This window comes from Narcine bancroftii, chromosome 4 (genome assembly GCF_036971445.1).
Source record: "Narcine bancroftii isolate sNarBan1 chromosome 4, sNarBan1.hap1, whole genome shotgun sequence".
Classification (NCBI taxonomy): domain Eukaryota; kingdom Metazoa; phylum Chordata; class Chondrichthyes; order Torpediniformes; family Narcinidae; genus Narcine; species Narcine bancroftii.
This window is the reverse complement of record NC_091472.1, coordinates 226,562,369-226,580,383: the sequence shown is the minus strand read 5'-3', so window position 1 is coordinate 226,580,383 and position 18,015 is coordinate 226,562,369. Positions and strand designations below refer to the sequence as shown.

General features: G+C 44.7%; 1 protein-coding gene and 1 long non-coding RNA gene across 2 annotated transcripts; one reads left to right on the top strand and one right to left on the bottom strand.

Annotated features, from left to right (window-relative positions):
- Nucleotides 1-7,879: 7,879 nt before the first annotated feature.
- Nucleotides 7,880-11,250, bottom strand: LOC138761664 (uncharacterized). The gene is made up of 2 exons (XM_069934199.1): nucleotides 10,581-11,250; nucleotides 7,880-9,196 (listed from the first exon to the last, which is right to left on the bottom strand). Exons 1-2 carry the CDS (start codon nucleotides 10,837-10,839, stop codon nucleotides 7,998-8,000), a joined length of 1,458 nt encoding a protein of 485 aa, XP_069790300.1. The 5' UTR covers nucleotides 10,840-11,250; the 3' UTR covers nucleotides 7,880-7,997.
- LOC138761666 (uncharacterized) lies at nucleotides 10,586-16,784 on the top strand. Its single transcript, XR_011356419.1, has 2 exons — nucleotides 10,586-11,174; nucleotides 16,507-16,784. It is a non-coding gene; the product is annotated as an uncharacterized lncRNA (long non-coding RNA).
- The last annotated feature ends 1,231 nt before the right edge of the window (nucleotides 16,785-18,015 follow it).

Here is an 18,015-nt window from a genome sequence, read left to right as displayed (position 1 = left end):
CTAGGAGCCGTAGGTGATGCTGGTAGAGGACCCATGATTCGGAGCCGAACAGGAGTGTGGGTATGACAACGGCTCTGTATACGCTTATCTTTGTGAGGTTTTTCAGTTGGTTGTTTTTCCAGACTCTTTTGTGTAGTCTTCCAAAGGCGCTATTTGCCTTGGCGAGTCTGTTGTCTATCTCATTGTCGATCCTTGCATCTGATGAAATGGTGCAGCCGAGATAGATAAATTGATTGACCGTTTTGAGTTTTGTGTGCCCGATGGAGATGTGGGGGGGCTGGTAGTCATGGTGGGGAGCTGGCTGATGGAGGACCTCAGTTTTCTTCAGGCTGACTTCCAGGCCAAACATTTTGGCAGTTTCCGCAAAGCAGGATGTCAAGCGCTGAAGAGCTGGCTCTGAATGGGCAACTAAAGCGGCATCGTCTGCAAAGAGTAGTTCACGGACAAGTTTCTCTTTTGTCTTGGTGTGAGCTTGCAGGCGCCTCAGATTGAAGAGACTGCCATCTCTTCTGTATAAGGAAGCCAACTTTTGTTTTGTATGATAAGGTTGATCTATATAAACTGAGCCAACTGGACAATAGGGGTCAGTCTTGGGGAGTAGCTCACTGTGCAGGTGACCTATGAACTAACGATTGACCCAGAGCTCTGTTAAGTTTTATTCTTGTGCTGTGTAATAAATTGACTGTTGAACCGAATACCTTCTCCTATCACTTCATTCAAAGAACACGCTGGACTCAGACTACACATAGACTAAATTAAGAGTAAGGTAAAGCCAGAGTCCGACAATTTGGTGACCCCGACTGTCACCTTTGTTGACCTCACCAAAGCCTTCGACACCATGAGCAGGAAAGGGCTTTGGCAAATACTAGAGCGCATCGGATGTCCCCCCAAAGTTCCTCAACATGATTATCCAACTGCACGAAAACCAACAAGGTCGGGTCAGATACAGCAATGAGCTCTCTGAACCCTTCTCCATTAACAATGGCGTGAAGCAAGGCTGTGTTCTCGCATATACATATACAGCATATAATAATCACACTTATGAGTAAAGATGTAAAATAAACATATATAATACATATTAAATTTGTACAATTGAGAAATTTTTATCAACTATGTCTATGATTTATGGGTAAATCCTTACCAAGAGAGTAATTTTGCACAGGGTCTGACATGTTTGCAATGTTACAGTCATGCTAAATAGGAAATTGGATCAGAAACTGTGTTGCCATAGAAACCAGGTATCTCCATACATTTCTAACTTGTAGATGCTTCTGATTGATATATGTAGTTTCCTGAAAGTCATTCCAAGAAAAGATGCTTGAAAGAAATATGCAATACTATAAATTGGAAAAAATACCTTGTTTGCTATCTTAATCTTCCAATTGACTCTTGAATTCCTTCTAAAGAGTCCCAGCAAGCTGTTCCCTTGTAACATTACACTCAGTTAGACAGAAAGTATGAAGGTACCAATGTTGTTTCCAAGCCAAAGTCCTTGCAAATATCAGAGGATAGGTGTATAAATCAGGAGATATCTCTCAGACTAGATTGGCAACAGGCTAATATTGTTGGACTCACAATTATACTTTATGGACAATGTGGCTGGTCCCACCATTACTGAACCCATCCCCCAGGCAGGAAAGGCCCATTAGAGATGGCAGAACAGCAGTCTACAGGTTGGCACCCTTAAAATTGAGTCAAAAGGAATAAGCCTACTTGATCCCTCCTCCACATATTGGCCGAAGGCAGTTCCAGCTGACCAAAGCCACTTTGGCAGATGTAAATTACCACACGGTCTTCATGAAGCCCTACCTACCCACAAGCATGTAGGGGACCACAATCCAGTGAAATGGTCGGAACAGACCTGGCAGCACCAAACTGGGCATTGGTGGGGTGCTGTGGGGCATTGATACCACGATCTGAAAGCTCGAACCCTGGCAATTTGGGAGGGCTGCAACAACTCAAAGGGAAGGCTCACCACCCTCCTTCTCAAGGACAACAGAGGATGCCAGAAAAGCTCATGTCCCAGAAATTAACATAAAGAAATAAAGATGAATAGTTCAGGCTGGAGGCTACTAACCAGCCCTAACCAGTAGAACCATGCTTAGTGATGCACCCCCTCTCCTTGGGACCTGTAGGTGCTCTGGAGTCCTCCAAAATTCAAAATATATGCTATACGATAGGTTAAATAGTCACTGTCAATTGTACCTAATGTATAGTAAGAGATAGAATCTAGGGACTTGGTGGGATGGGTGGGAATAAATACAGGGGTCTGTTTTAGTGCTCTATAACTCTGTGAATGATTGCTCTTCCTTATTCCATTGTGTATTACAGGAGTCAAACAGTGCACAAATGCCAGTGGCAAAAGTGACTGGAATAGTTTCCATACTCATCCTCAAAACTAATCATTGCATGTAACTCAATTGGAGATTCTCCAGGGAACAGGTAGGAGGTTTATCTAGTATTCCTAGTTCAGACTAAATACCAATAGACCATACTGCACTATTCCTGGTGATCTGATGATTAAAGCAAATAACTAAACAAATGTTAAAGGCACAGCATTAATTCTGGGAGGATCTGGTCTTGTTACCCAAACCATATAGCAGGTTTTGAAACTTTATTTGGTGAATTTTCCAGCATGTTGCAATTTTGCAATGAACTCAGACGATGCATTTGTATCATCAAAAAGGGACATTTACTCAAAATATTGACAATTATCCCTGTTCCATTTTGGGCTTTATAACTTCTTTTCTATTTCAAAGCTCATATCTTGACGAAGGGTCTAGGCCTAAAAGGTTGGTTATATCCCTTTGCTTCCTGTAGATGCTCCATAACCTGCTGAGTTTCTCCAATCAGTGGTGGATTAACCATTGGGCTGAGTAGGCTGTAGCTTTGGGGCCCAGAGAGTAAGGGGTCCCAAGCCTATAGGCTTCAGTCTACTCAGTAAAAGTCTACTGGTCTCGGTTTATCATTTCACACTTACTGCAGGTATTCATGAGTGAAGCCAGTGACTGTTGCCATCACGCCATTGCTGAGGTGTGACACGCATGGTGGAGCTGGCAACGGCACCATGGCAGCATGAAGATTTGCTGCTGCAGCATTTGCAATCCTTCACCTTCCCACCAAACGATTAGATTTTTAACATCCAATTCGGTCAGAGAGAGATGTTAAAAATCTAATCGTTTGGCGGGAAGGAGGATGATTGGGAGGTGGTGTGGGTTGAATTAAACCAGCTTGCTCAGAGCACCCAGAGGCAGATAAGTAATTAGTAGCACTCTGATGGGGGCCACAGATGCTGTGGTCTCACAGTTCAAAAACAGATACCATTGATATGCCCTGCTGTTTCCTTGTGTGTACTCCCTGCTGACTGAGCTATTAAGTGGTGTGGATCACATGACGAGCATGCATGAATCTCGTGAACATAAGGTGCGAAAAGAATTCTATGTTCGAACTGTAAATCGGAGAGGGAGAATTCAATAGGCGAGAGCTGTAAATAAAATATTTGTTTTATTTAAAAACTGAATTGATTTGCAAATTATGCCCCACAGTTCAGATAGGCCGTGGGGAGGGTTCGGAGTTGGGCATTAGGAACTCCAGTGACCAGAGCACCAGATGCCTGACTCCAGACCCTCCCCTCAGCCGAGACCAGAGCTCCCGACACCCGAGTCCTGACTTTGAACCCTCCCCTGTCACCTTGGCTGACTGCACCTGCACACAAAGGGGTTGTTTTTACACTGGGTATGTAGGTGAAATAATGAAGGGGAGTGGATTTTCATTATAAAATAATTAAAAATGTAAAAAATGTGTAATTTTATTAAATAATAACTAATTTTAAATGCAGTGATCACTTCAATAGTTGAAATTATTGGCGACTCATTTCATTCAAATGGGATGTGATCAATTAAGAGACTGTCTGTGCGCAAGGTGTGGCTGTATGCTTCACTCTCTTCCCTTCCCTCTCCATCCAGACGCTCTATCATCCCACTTGGGGCGGTGACACTGGTGAATATGAAGATGGAGCTGGGAGGTGGAAAATGTTAATAAGGCTGATGGTCTCCGAGCTCGCTGGAGGGGGAGAGAAAAAGAGAGAGAGTTGAGAGGAGTGGGGGGGGGGGTGGTTAAGGTGGTACCAGTCTCCACTGCGGACCTCATCTTGTCTGCACAAGCACCATTTTCAGCACCACCAAACAAAAGATGGTAGAGATCAGAAAATCTCTCCCCACATCACGACCAATAGTTGTCGGCAGAAGCAAAGGTTGCCTGGCTGTGGCTGCCAGTTTTAGAGTGTGTGTGTTGAGGGTGTTTGTGCGCTGGTTGCAAAATGCATGAACATGCACATAGCTGTGGTAGTGGCACCTTTTTTTATATGATTTTGCTCCTCCTGCAGAGGGCGGGGCCTTACTAAAGCTCAGCCTTGGGCCTGGGTGGTAGTTTATCCACCACTGTCTCCAGCACTTTTGTGTATTGCACTACAAGTCTGCAGACTTTCCTGTTTAAATCCAAAGTCAGTCAAGTCCAGTCTGCAGATGGATTCCAACCCATCCAATTCCAGATCCCCATCATCCCTTCCAACACTGCTCAACCCAAGGACGCCTCTTCAACCATTCTCTTTCCCCATTCCTGCTGGCATTTCATGCAATATTCTAGAATCTCTGGGAATTGATACAGTTGCAAATGACTCCAGAGGAAATTCCCCATGGTACTAAAAGAACCCATGCTTTCTTAATTCTTTTGAATACTTTTACTGTTTTCTAACAAAAAAAATTTAAATGCAGATGGGAGATAAAATCAAACATAATGCAAGCATGCAAACAAAGTCTGCCTAGTTGTTGACTGTGGTTGGAAAGCTGGGAGAAACATGTTTAGCAACTAATAACATGACTGTTGAGATGGGGGAGGTGAAGCACTGTGACATGGTTGGGGGAAAATGAAAGGGGCATCCTCCACCCAGCAATATAATCAAGCCTGGCATTCTCCCACGATGCCCACTGACCAATCTATTGGTTCTTTCTGTTGCACCTGTCTCTCTTCCCTTCCATGCACTACACCCCATGATTGGTCACTGTTGGTATTCTCTGTTTTAACAACACCCTCTCACCACTGGGGTAGGTCCTGCAAGAAATTATGTCAAGAAAGTATCGTAATGGAGGTCTCAGGAAATGAGGGCATTGCTCACGATGTTGGATATCATTTACAGTGAAGGATTGACTATGTGTTCTTGGTGTTGGAGATTGGCAAGAGTGGGGAGGGCAGTGAAATGCTGGAAAGCTGGCAATCTGCAAACCATTAACAATCATTCCCAGCATCAGTCTCTTTGCAGCTACAAAAACAAATTTTTATGACCCAATTTAGCTGGTTTCTCCTGATACTGTAGTTCAAAATGACTTGTGTCTGGCGTTTCAAAACTGCTGTGAACAAGCAGAGGGGTCGCTCAAATATTTAAATCTCCTGTACCCAAGAAATGGGTCTCTGCCATGGCCACTTAAGTCAGTGGGGGTTCAATCTCTGTGTTATAAGGATGCAGGTTCAAATCTGACTCTAGCTCTTGACCACTGATTGTTCAACATTGTACTTTCTTCTTGCTAAATGGAACCAAGCTTCTACCCTGTACATTTCACAGATGATCGGGTAGTCTTCCCAATCCATCCACGGCCTAAGCATCATCATTATCTGTTTGTTTTATCAACTGTGAAATATTGTGTGATTCACAGGTCAATTTGCCTTCCAAACTGAACGTAAATTCATTTCAGGAAGTACCGTATTTTTATGCATATAACACACAAAATTAATAGCAGGCATGAGAAAGTCAAACTGGCAATTTATAGTAGTTGTGGGAATATAATAGAGGCATTGAAAGAATGCGAATGAATTATAGCAGCTGTGGGAAAGATGTGGCAGCAATTTATAGTGAGTGTGGGAAGTTAAAGCGAGTGTGGGAATATAATAGCAGCAATGAAAGAAAGTGCACAATTTATAGCGAATGTGGGAATATTATAGTGACCATGAAAATGTAATAGCAGCAATGAAAGAACGTACACAATTTATAGCGGGAGTGAGAAATTCTGATTTTGGGAATATCTCTTTGTACTGAATGCCATGGTATTCCTATGAACAGAACATTCTGGCAAGGGCACTGCACCTTATCAATGTTAATTGCCCAGACCCATCCCTGAGGGAGAAGATTAACATTTCAAATGCCTCTGACTTGAGAAAACATTAGAATTAAAATCCTGCTTAACTCTGAAGTCTGTCTTCAATCTATTTAATTGATTCCTCTCCAAAGCTTGTTAATGTGTTGCAGCAGGTATCATCTATAAAATGGCTAATTGACACCTCTGGGGGAAGTTGATTGGGTGTTAATTGTGGGACATTAACTGTGGCAGATGTTGGTATGTGCTTTGTGTCATGTCCCATTTAAATGCAGTCGGAATTTGGAATACTACACTAGTGTGGAATATGAGTGTGTGCATTATATGAAAATATTTTACACTATTTATGATTTTCTGTGTGTTATATGTGTGTGCACATTATATGAGTGAAAAAATGGTAACTTGCATGGCATGATAACAAGGTCTCTCAGACATGAGTGATGTAGATATGTAGAACATGCTATAAAAGGATGTCTATAAGAATTCATCACAAATCCAAAGGGTCATTTTGAGTTTTGAGTCAGTTTGAGGTGTGGAGAGCTAAGCAAAGAGCACAGCGACAGTGAACAATAATTCAATGATGCCCTACATTTTCAGGAACTGTGGCAGGGCCTGCCATTCCATGATTGGCCTCCATGGCCACAGTTGACACGGCTCAACAAACCAGTGACTACCAGAGGCACAATACCTGTGGTCGATCATGAACTAATGGAGGCCAAGAAGAAGATTCAAAGGTGTTGCCCTTGCCACAGAATTTCACTGTGTAATGTCCTGATCAAAGGTCTTTCCAGTTCCTCCAGAAACCCTTGATTACTGGAGTATTTGCATTATGAAACTATTTGGTTCAATGAATGCTTCCTTGTAGAATCAGACCAACCACAAATCCACCTTGAAGTCATTAGGCTCTTTCAAATTGCCATGTAAAATGGGGTTAACCAAGCAATTTGTCCAGTTAGTTCCCAAGTTACATGGCAGATAGAAAGGGTCCACCCCGGTCAACCTCATCAGAGGTAGTCAGGGAACCCAGTGAAACCTACCTAGGTCGTGTCCACCAGCAATTTGAACAGGAAAGTGGCTGACCCAGTTATTCCGGTGATGTCAGCGCTTGTCTGCATGCATCTCTGGGCAGCCGGCATCTAAATATCAAGCAGTACTTCCGGTGAGTGTGTGACGGGTCATGGGTGGGGCCCTCCTCCCTTGCGATTTGCAAGGTGCTTCCACCACATTTGTCCCCATAATTGCACCCGGGTCCCAGGAAGGCTACCCAGGTGTTGCAACAATTGCTTCAACCTACACTGAAGGAGGTTTGAAGAACAGGCTGACCAAATTCGCCCCAGAGCATCTATGAATTGCAGATTAGTCTCCTTGGGTGTGCTTCTCTTACAGCCCAAGAGAAAAATCACAGAGAGACTTTCAAGAAAACAAAATTGTGCTTTGTTAGGTTAGTAGTGACTGTCCCGCATCGGACTTGTCAGCCACAAACGAGCCTGCAGCTGACGTGGACTTTTTACCCCCTCCATAAATCTTCGTCCGCGAAGCCAAGCCAAAGAAGAAAGATTAGAAATTCAATAAGTGGTGTTTGGAGGTTGTAAAACCTCCATGAATACAACCATTGTGCGCTGGCAATTTTCAAACTGCTGGGCTTCTGCTCGGTACAGGCCCTCTGTGTAACACACATGGCAGATAAAATTAAAGACATATAAAATTAGAATTAAAATTAGAGACATATAAGATCAATGTTTAGAACATATTGTACTACATTCAGCATCCATAATGTACATCTTGTGAGCTTCATGCCCCTAAATGTCAGTTCAGTGTTGTTCCCCTAGGCCCACAAACACTTCCTCCGTCTCAGTCACATCGGCTTCTTGTTCTTTCCCTTTTCCTGCTCGTTCCGCCACTCGACCTTGGAAGTGCTTCCACGCCAAGTTGACTGCTCCGCTCTACCAATTGGCTCTTGCACCCCAGCGATTCCCAGCACCTTTCGTCATCTGAAATGTCCTCGAGTTCTAGTAGTGTCTGCAGATCCACCTGCTCAGGCCTCAGGTCATAAAAGGAGTGATCACTGGTGGCAATGTGAATGGTACTGAGGGCTTCCGCACACAGCGGAGACACCTTTGCCACTAACGTTTTAATGCCCAGACAAAGTTCTGCTTCGATTTCCGAGGAGCCTGGGTTGCCTTCCTCTGGGAAGTGGTCCTCAGGGATTTTTTGACTTAAGTTTTTCTGATTGTTTTCATTCCTCACTTTATTTTGCTCGCGAAAATATTGCTCCTGTTCACTAACCTGACCATGCGACTTCGGGTTGTCAAAGAGTTCAAAGTCGAACATCGTCACTGCATCTTCAAATGACGTCACCATGACCTTCTCACATCCCTCTTTTGGGTCATTCGAGAGAACACCATCACTTTTCTCACAGCGTGGCTCAGTTTCTTGGCTAGAACTCGGAGCAGTGTTGAGATATTGCTCCCCATTCTCTGGCAGTGGGTTGCCAATGCACGAGGTAGAATCCAGAGCTGGATCGGCATTAGTTTTGGAGTCAGATGCCTTCGACTTGAGGGTGGCATCAGGGTCATTTGGCGCTGAGGTGAAATTGGGATGCCGCTGAGTGCCGACTGGTTCAGGAGGAAATCCTCCCGTGATCTGAGCATCTTGAGCCTGGCGGAAGGATGCACAAGGCGCGTCGGCATTACCTGGAGAGGCGGCGGACATCTGCGGCTGACTGGGTTGGCTGCCGGAGGACGTGTAGGACCTCAGGGGGCAAGCCACATTCCATACAGGAATCGGCAGGGTGGCGTAAAAAAAATGGCTTCCCTCATTGCCGAAAGTGACAGGGGGCTGCTGGAGGTGAACGCTGTGTTCCTGAGATGGTAGCAGAATGTGGAGGGAAAAGTGGAAGTCAGGTACTTGTGGCATCTGTGCTGCTACGCTCTGAAGAGTGAGGAGCCCTGGGTTTGAATATTGGGCCACTTCCATTCTGGAACTGGGGTGATCCAAACTATACATTTGGCCCAGATCATAAAAATAATCAACTGGAGGCAAGAGTGGCCCTGTTGGGGTACAGAAACAGGAACTTTACTACTCCAATGTTCGACTAAATCTTAGCTAGAAGCGGAAGGAGATAGAAACAAACCTCTTGAATTCTTATTTCTTTTGCACATCTACAAGTGATTGGGAATCTCCCGAATTGTAATCCGATGGTTGGGGAGGGGCATGAGGTGGGGTGAGTGAGGGTGGGTGCGTCCAATTCCTGGAAGGGGTTCAATGTCTTGGACGTGTCTTAGAGGCAGTTCATTGGATTGATACAAGGCCTGGTATCTCTGTTACGGGAAGGCTATAACAAAAAAAAATATGCCATTCTTCTGCGTGTGGAAGAGAGTGTGTTCAGCATTATGAGAGGTGTTCATAAAGTAGTTAGGGAGAAATGTTCAGGAGAATCAATATCAAGGGGGTGGGGGAGTTAAAATATTTAACAAAATAATAAATGAGCTATTATTTTTATGTGGTGATTTGTGATCTGTCATGAAATGTCCCAACGGAGGACAAATAAGAGTGTTACAACGCCAGCGACCTGGGTTCTAATCCCGCGCTGTCTGTAAGGAGTTTGCATGTTCTGCCCTTGTCTATGCGGGTTTCCTCCAAGTGCTCCGGTTTCCTCCCACCTTCCAAAGAGTCACGTGTGTATAATTAGATGGTGTGAGCTCATGGGCTGGAAACATCTGTTACCATGCTGTATCTCTAAATAAAAACATAAAAGATGCTGGAAGCAGCTTTAATAGTAATGTTTAAAAGGGAAATACATGGATATTTGAAAAGGAATGAAGTTCGGGGTCCTGTAGGGAAAAGTGATGGAGGGGTGGACTATGTCTCCACCTCTTTCGAAAAGGTGGCAAAAAGTACAATTTAAAGAACAAAACAATGATTTTATGGAGGAAATTGTCACACAACAGAACATTTGTTCCATTGTAAAATATAAGAACAACCAGTCTGGATGTATAAACATTCGGAAGATAAAAAAAAGAACGTTGAAACCTTGTCAGGGAGAAATATTTGATTTCACAAGTTGCTTCCCGGAGACTCCACCATTTTGAGCATAACATAATATGATGTCGGTGATTAATTACAAAGCAGTTTTACAGACTGACAGGATAATTTGCCTGACAGCAATAGTTACATTGAAAACTGTTTATAATGTTAAAAGAAGCAATTAAAATGATGAAGAATTGTTGGATCTCTCTCTTTCTTTCTCTCTCACACACACACCACCCTCAACCCGCCTCCCAGTTATCGAAACTGCAGCTTCCGAGGAGGGGTTGCACCTCTCTGAAACAACCAGCGTTTGTCTAAAATCTCTATTGAACCTAAGGCTTGGGGGCTGGAGGGCATGTGCCCGCCTCCCAGTGCGGAAGTGGAGGGAGGAATGAAACTGCTCACCTGGAGCAGTTAAAGGGCGAGAGTGGTGGAGGACAGACGCGACCATGGGCCGATTTAACGAGCAGATTGGGAGAGATCGCCTCGCTTGGTGGCTCGCCTCTTGATGCAGAAGGGCTGTCACCATCTCTGGATGGTGGTACCCGCCAGCTCGATCCAGCGCTTGGTGTAACTGACCGCTGGGGGGTTGAGACGAGCCGTTCGAGTTGACAATGATAATGTTGTAGGTGTGAGTCTCTCCCGGCTGAGGCAGCCGCTGCATTCTCTTCCAGGGTCGGCCCGGGAAAAGAGCGGGACAAGCGGGCCAATGATCTCAGCTAAAGACCAGACAGCTCAGCGGAGATGCATCCCCCGTGGGAACTTGGAGTTCACTCGGTATCTGAGCGGCGTCTGCTGGCCCTGACATTGTCCCATTGTGACTCCGGCCCTCTGAGTTCAATGTCATGGCGTGAGGGCGGCCGTGAAACTGCGCCGTAAATTGGCGGACTGGCATCTACCAGCAATCGGCGAACGCCAACTGGTCACCTCTTCGCTCCCGCACCTCTTAAAGAGCGCAGATCTTAGCAGACATTGAAGGAGCAAGGGCAAGGGAGAGAGGTGAGGAGCAAGCAGTTTCATCCAACTCCAGCCGTCACTGGACAGAAGGGAAGATGACTCCTCCTCTCCCTGCATTCGGACACAATTCACAAAAAAACCAGCATCACAATGGACAAAAACTCCTCTGACCTCTCAAGTTCAGTTCAAGTTTATTGCCCCATCTACCAAGATATAGTGGTAAAGTTTGCTTTGCGAACAGTCCAGGTGGCCATCTCATACATGGGGCAGAAGTAGGGCCGGGTACAGACATGCAGAATGAGATCAATTGGTACGGAGCAAAGCTGGCATAATTTTACCATTGTGAGGATAATTCAAGAGGCTGATAACTGCCGGAAAGAGGCTGTCCTTGACACTCGGGTATCTTCTTCCCGACCGGAGTGGGGTTGGGGGTGAAGCGTGCGCGAAATGAGGTTTATATGTTAGCTGCTTTTTCAAGGTAGCAGGAAGTATGAGTGGAGTCAGTGGAGGGGAGGGGAGCTTGTGCAATGGGTTAAGCTACATTTATAACCTTCCCCCGTTTCTTGGAGTCTTGGGAGGAAGCAGTTCCTTCCCGCGCAGTGATTCAATGGTGCAGGTGGTGTGCTATCTTTCCTCGGGCTTCTGAGGAAGTAGAAACTTTGATGCGCTTTCTTGGCCATCTTATCGGTGTGGATGAACTAGGACAGGTCCTAGCTCACAAGATGCATCACCCCACTAGCCGCTTTCAGATGCCTTCTCCACCAAGAATGCGCCTGCAGAAGCAGATTCAGACCTGTGGAATGGTCTTTCGGGCTGTCAGTGCTGGGGCGGCCGGCGCGGGTTGTCATAGCTGGGGCACAGATCTTAGCAGACATTGAATGCCCCAGGAAAAGGGTAGCCCTGTGTTGTTCGCCACACTGATCCCACTGTTCTGCTCTCTCCCATAGCCCTGTGTCAGTCCCCACACTGATCCCACTGCTCTGCCCGCGCCAGCGCTGACAGCCCGCACCGGCCACCCCAACCCCTACAACCCACGCCAGTCAAATTGATCCCACTGCTCTGCCCGCGCCGCCCCCACCCCCCACAGTGTGGGGAGTGATACAGGACTGTGGGGAGAGCATGGGGCAGTGGGATCAGAATGGGGACAGCCCGCACCGGCCCCCTCAACCCTGACAGCCCGCGCAAGCCATCCCAGCGCTGACAGCCCGCGCCCGCCGCCCCAACCCCTACAGCCCGCGCCGGCCACCCCAACACCTACAGACAACGCTGGCCGCCCCAACCCTGACAGTCCATGCTGGCTGCCCCAGAGCTGACAGCCTGCGCCGGCTACCCCTCCCCTACGGAGGCAGGGGCAGCGGGGAGGAGGGCTGACAGGAGCTTGGCAGCTGATTGTCATCTCCTTAGCAGCCGCTTTCAGGCAGCTGCATTCAGGTGCTGGGTGGGGGGGGGGGGGGGGGGGGAAGAACCTCAGTGCTCTGGCGATTATCCCTCCAGGAGGAGGGTTACAAAGTTCGCCTCGCAAGAGCCTCCTGCGCTTTCAAGTGGCCTCCCGACAGCCACATATGGGAATAATATGCGGCTTTACATCGGGAGATTTTGGCCACCTGAAAGTGCCTAACGACTGGTGATCTCTGAAGTCAAAGAAATCAGGAATTTGAGGAAATCCTGGACTTTGACATTTCAATATTGGTGCTGTGCAGTTGGATATGCATTTTTTTTAATAGATCTTTCCTTAAAAATGTGGATGTAAACAAAGTGTAATTGATGGAAAAGCCAGTAGAGAAATGAGGTAAATGTTGGCTTTTAAAGCTGAGTTAAAATTTGGAACCCAGTTTCCAAAAGGAGCAGGATCAATGCTGGTCAAAATGGAAGTGGAAACCAAAAGAGTAAATAACATAAGGATTTATAAAGTGGTCAGGGAGTGGTATTGATAGGATCGCTCTTGTAAAGTAAAAGACGCACCTAAAGGCCCAAGATGTCCGATTTTTGTCAATGAACACTGCTGCATTGTTTGGTGTGGAATGGATTGTTGCCATAGTTATGTGGTTTGGCAGATGCATCTCACCTTAGCTGACTCATCCAATTTCTTTAGGCTACTTTGCCCTTTGGCAACACCTACTCATGGAGGTAAGAAGAACTGAAGCCCTCCTTATTTATCCTGAATTCGCTGTTTAAATCACTGTTTACTCACCTCTCTTACTTTTTTCTCTAACCCTCCTCCATTCCCAGTGGTCTCTCCCTCTACCTGTCTCTCCATCTCTCTCACATTCTGTCCAATACTCTTTCACCTGGTTCATCCAGAACACTCTCAATGGTGGAGAGGGAATGAAAGAGGCCTCTTTAGAATCACAGAACATTAGAACAGAAAACAAGCCCTTCGGCCTTTCTGGTTTTTGCTGAACTATTATTTTGCTTAGTCCCACAGACTTGCACCATACTTCTCTCATTCATGTACCTGTCAAAATGTTTCTTAAATGTTAAATTTGAGCCCTCATTTACCACTTCATTTGGCAGCTCGTTCCATACTCCCACCATTCTCTGTGTGATGATGTTCCCTCAAAACTTTTCCCATTTCACCTTTAACCCATGACCTCTGGTTTGTATCTCACTTAATCTCATTGGAAAAAGCCTACTTGCATTTACTCTGTCTATACCCCTCATAATTTTGTCTACCTCTATCAAATTTCCCCTCATTCTTCTACATTCCAGGGAATAAAGTCCTAACCTGTTAAACTTTTCCCTGTAACTCAATCGTTTTGAAAGAGTGACCAAAACTGCACCTAATACTCTAAATTTGACCTCACCAATGTCTTGTACAACTTTATCATAACATCCTAACTCTTATACTCAATACTTTGATTTATGAAGGCCAATATGCCAAAAGCCCTCTTTACAACCCTATCTACCTGTGATGCCACTTCCAGGGAATTTTGTATCTGTGTTCCCAGATACCTATGTTCTACTGCACTCCTCAATGCTCTACTATTTACTATGTATGACCTACCTTGCTTTGTCCTTCCAAACTGCAACACATCAGACTTGTCTTCATTAAATTCCATCTGCCTTTTTGCAGCCCAATTTTCCAGTTGGTCCCAATCCCACCCCAAGCTTTGAAAGCACAACACTTCCAATCTTTGTGTCATCTGCAAACCTGGTGATCCAATTTACCACATCTAGATAATTGATACAGATAACAAACAACCATGGTCCCAACATAGATCCCTGAGGCATGGCACTAGCCACAGTTCTCCAGTCTGAGAAGTAATCATCCACCACCACTCTCTGGCTTCTACAGTATAGCCATGTGTTGTACTATCTGGGACGGCACAGTGAAACAACAGTTAAAGCTGCTACCTTACAGCACCCAAGATCTCAGTTCAACCTTGATGATGGCTGTTCTCTATTCCCCTATGTGCATTTTTTGGTAGGTTAGTTGCTCACCTAGCATGTGGGTGAGTGGCAGAAACTGGGAGGAGAATATGGAGAAACTAAAAAAATCATGGGATTACTATAGAATAAGTGGTTGATAGTCACCACAGAGTCAATTAGATCTAAGGGCCTATTTCTATGCTGTATTTCATTCCATTTCTGAGGCTGTATTTCTAAAGCTACTCAATGCATACAAATCATGTGTTTTTAATGCCTTCATAACAAATCCTGGTCAAACACTGATGGAACTTAATAATTCATCAAAATTCAAGCTATAGAGAGGGTGCAGAGATTTGCCTAGATTGTACAATAAATCTTATGAGGCAAGGTTAGCAGAGGTAGGACTTTTCTCTTTGGAGCAAAGAAGGACGAGAGGTGACTTAATAGAGGTGTACAAGGTTCTGAGAGGAATAGATAAGGTAGAGAGCCAGCAGCCTTTTCCCAGGGTAGGGGTAGCAAACACCAGCAGATAGCGGTACAAACCGAAGGGAGGAACATTTAGGGGAGACATCATGGGTAAGCTTATACACAAAGAGTTGTGGGTGCCTGGAATGCCTTGCCAGGGATGGTGGTGGAGGATGAAACATTAGGGGCATTTAAGAGACTCAGACAGGCATCTGGATGGAAGAAAAATCAAGGTTTATGAGGTGAGAGGGTTTAGGTTTTCTTTGGTAGAAATATATAGGTTCGCACACAATAGAGTGCACCAAGTCGAATTTTGAAAAGATTTACGCCCCATGCAGATTCACTGAAAAATCTTGAATATGGGGAATAGGGTAGCAATCCGGTATAGTGACGTCATTGAACCATCTATATTCTCCACAAGGTCTCCATTCTCCGGTGCATTTTTGGACTAAATGTAATGGAGATGCTCATGGGCTGTTGGACCTGTGAATTATCCCAAGCTCTTCCATTTTGTGGAATTCTTGTTTAGCTAATTGGAGTTTCTCCAGAGGCAAGCAACATGCCTTAGCATGAATGGGAGGATCCTTGGTAGAAATATGGTGAGTTACTCCATGTTTCACGTTGGGGGGGGTCGAAAAATTAAGAGTTGTAATTTCAGGAAGCTCTTCTACAAGTCTGGAGAACTTATGCAGGGCTTGAAGGCATAGCACAGGAACATGTGATTCTGCCAGGTGAATAGTTTGAAAGGTGGCAAGATCCACCAGCCGATGCCCTTTTAAATCCACCTTGAACAAATGAGCTCAAAGGAAATCGACCCCAAGTAGCGGTTGTGACACTGCTGCTATAATAAAAGGCCATGTTGGAGATTAGGGGTAGTATGACTTGTATCAAAACCGGTGTAAAAACACTAACCGCCAATCCTGTAACTACCAAAAATTTACTTTGGGATAGCTGATCTCAAATATATAGAAGGTGTGTAGATTTTCAGCCAACCATTGCAGCCATTAACGAGGTGTTTCCTGAGAATGCACAGGGTAGCAGACACCTATGTGCATCGACTCCCCAACGCAAGTGGTAAAAGCATCAGGTGGAAGTGTTGACAGGCTATCTGCCTGACTTGAGATGTTGCCTCATTATAGGAGCTGGTGTGTTGAGAGTGTTGGCTTGGGGAGTAGTGTCAACAATGGAGGTGCTAGGTGCCAGACAGCTATGACACAGTGACACTGTCTGAAGACCTTTTGGTGTGTTTTTTTTGCCAGCCATAGGATGTCTGCCTCTGCAGCTACTGCCCTGGGGTCTTCAAAAGAACTCTGCGATAATAAGAGTCTAATGTCTTCTGCCATCCTCTGCAGGAAAAGCTGTTCAAATAACGTATCTGGCCATTGGCTGGATACCAGGCACAGCATGTCATCTATTAATTCGGACGGGGCACGGTCTCCCAGCTCCTCTATCTGTAACAGCTTGGCGGCCCTCTTTCTGCGGGACATGCTGTAAATTCACAGCAGGAGTGCTTTTAGAGTGTCATACTTGTGTTCTCCAGGTTTCAGTGGATCGCACAGGATGTCACCGACTCGCTTAGTAGTGGCTTGGTCCAAGATGATAAGAGCAAGTTGCACGCAACTCAATCTTCCCAAGGTGAAATTGTGCCTCAGCCTGTCGAGACCACAGCTCTGGTTCTGCCATCCAGAAGGGCAGAAGCTTAACAGCAAAAACTGAAATATCCATATGGTCCAAAAGCCACTGAAAACACAGAGATGGGAGATGAACACAAAATAATGACACACATAGTTGTAGGTAAATCAGAACTCATTTACTTGAGTCACGTGCGTATTCTTTTAAAATACTGAACCATGCACGCCACATCATGACGTTATGACATCCCTTGCCAGTTCACTGGACTTCTGGGAGTTGTAGCCTACACCATGCCAAATGAACTGTAAGGGAGTGAAACTACAAGTAATACATAATCCACTGTCAGTGTACAATAACTATAGATCATATTGACTTGAATAACTTTATCACAGATGGATTTTGTCCAACACATTATTCAAGAATTACACTTAACATTCATCAAAAATCCTCACATTTAAGTGAGAAAAATTAATCTGGATAATGAAAAGCTTCATAACTACATGAAGGGAAGCAAAGAATCTCCCTTATTCTAATATCTGCAGTTAAAAACAGAACCTATGGGGTTAATGCAACCATCTTTTAGAAAATGTGAGATGATTTGCATTATCCATGTGCTTTCTTTGCTTAATAGACTGTTTAAAAAACTTTAAGATAAAAAAAAAATTAGCCTACTTTTTATCTAACTTGCAGTAATCTTTTATTTGTAACATACTCTTGCTGAACTTCATCACGTTTGTACTTGACATCTTCCTGAGATTTATATTGTGGTAAATTTTCAGGATAATTACACAATTAAATGGTTATCATTTGCTGAAATTATGAATTTAAATCCATCTAAATCCTTCTTAAACTATTTGCTGATAATGTCTTTAGGGTCTGAAGAAAATATATTGTTGGCATGCATTCTGTTTAATCCTCCCCAACAGCCAAATATTCTTAGGGATCACAACAGATCGAGAATAAATAACTGATACATGCTACAGGAGTAAGGTCAGATCAAATCGGAAAGTCAGGTGTTCCCAGAGCTTGCTTATACAATCAGAAACTAGTTGAGAAATGGAGAAATTGTTGATGATGCCAAACTGACAGGATCTGTGCAATGGAACGAAAGAACTCTTAAATTACAGAACAACCAAAATACCTAGATCAGCCATTCTCAACCTTTTTTGGGCTATGGCTACCTTCGAACTCTGTTCTAAATTTATGGGCCTGTCAAGTGGTCAGGTTTAAATTTGGTTTCTTCCATACTTATCTCCTACTGACTACATAAAAAAAGAGTTAAAATATTTTATGATTTCAGTCCGTGGCCCCCTTGAACCATGCTGTGGCCCCCAGGTGAGCCGTTCGGCCCCCATTGAGAAGAGAGGTGAGGAATATCAGATTTACGTAATTATTTAGGAATGCAGAATGGGAGGAG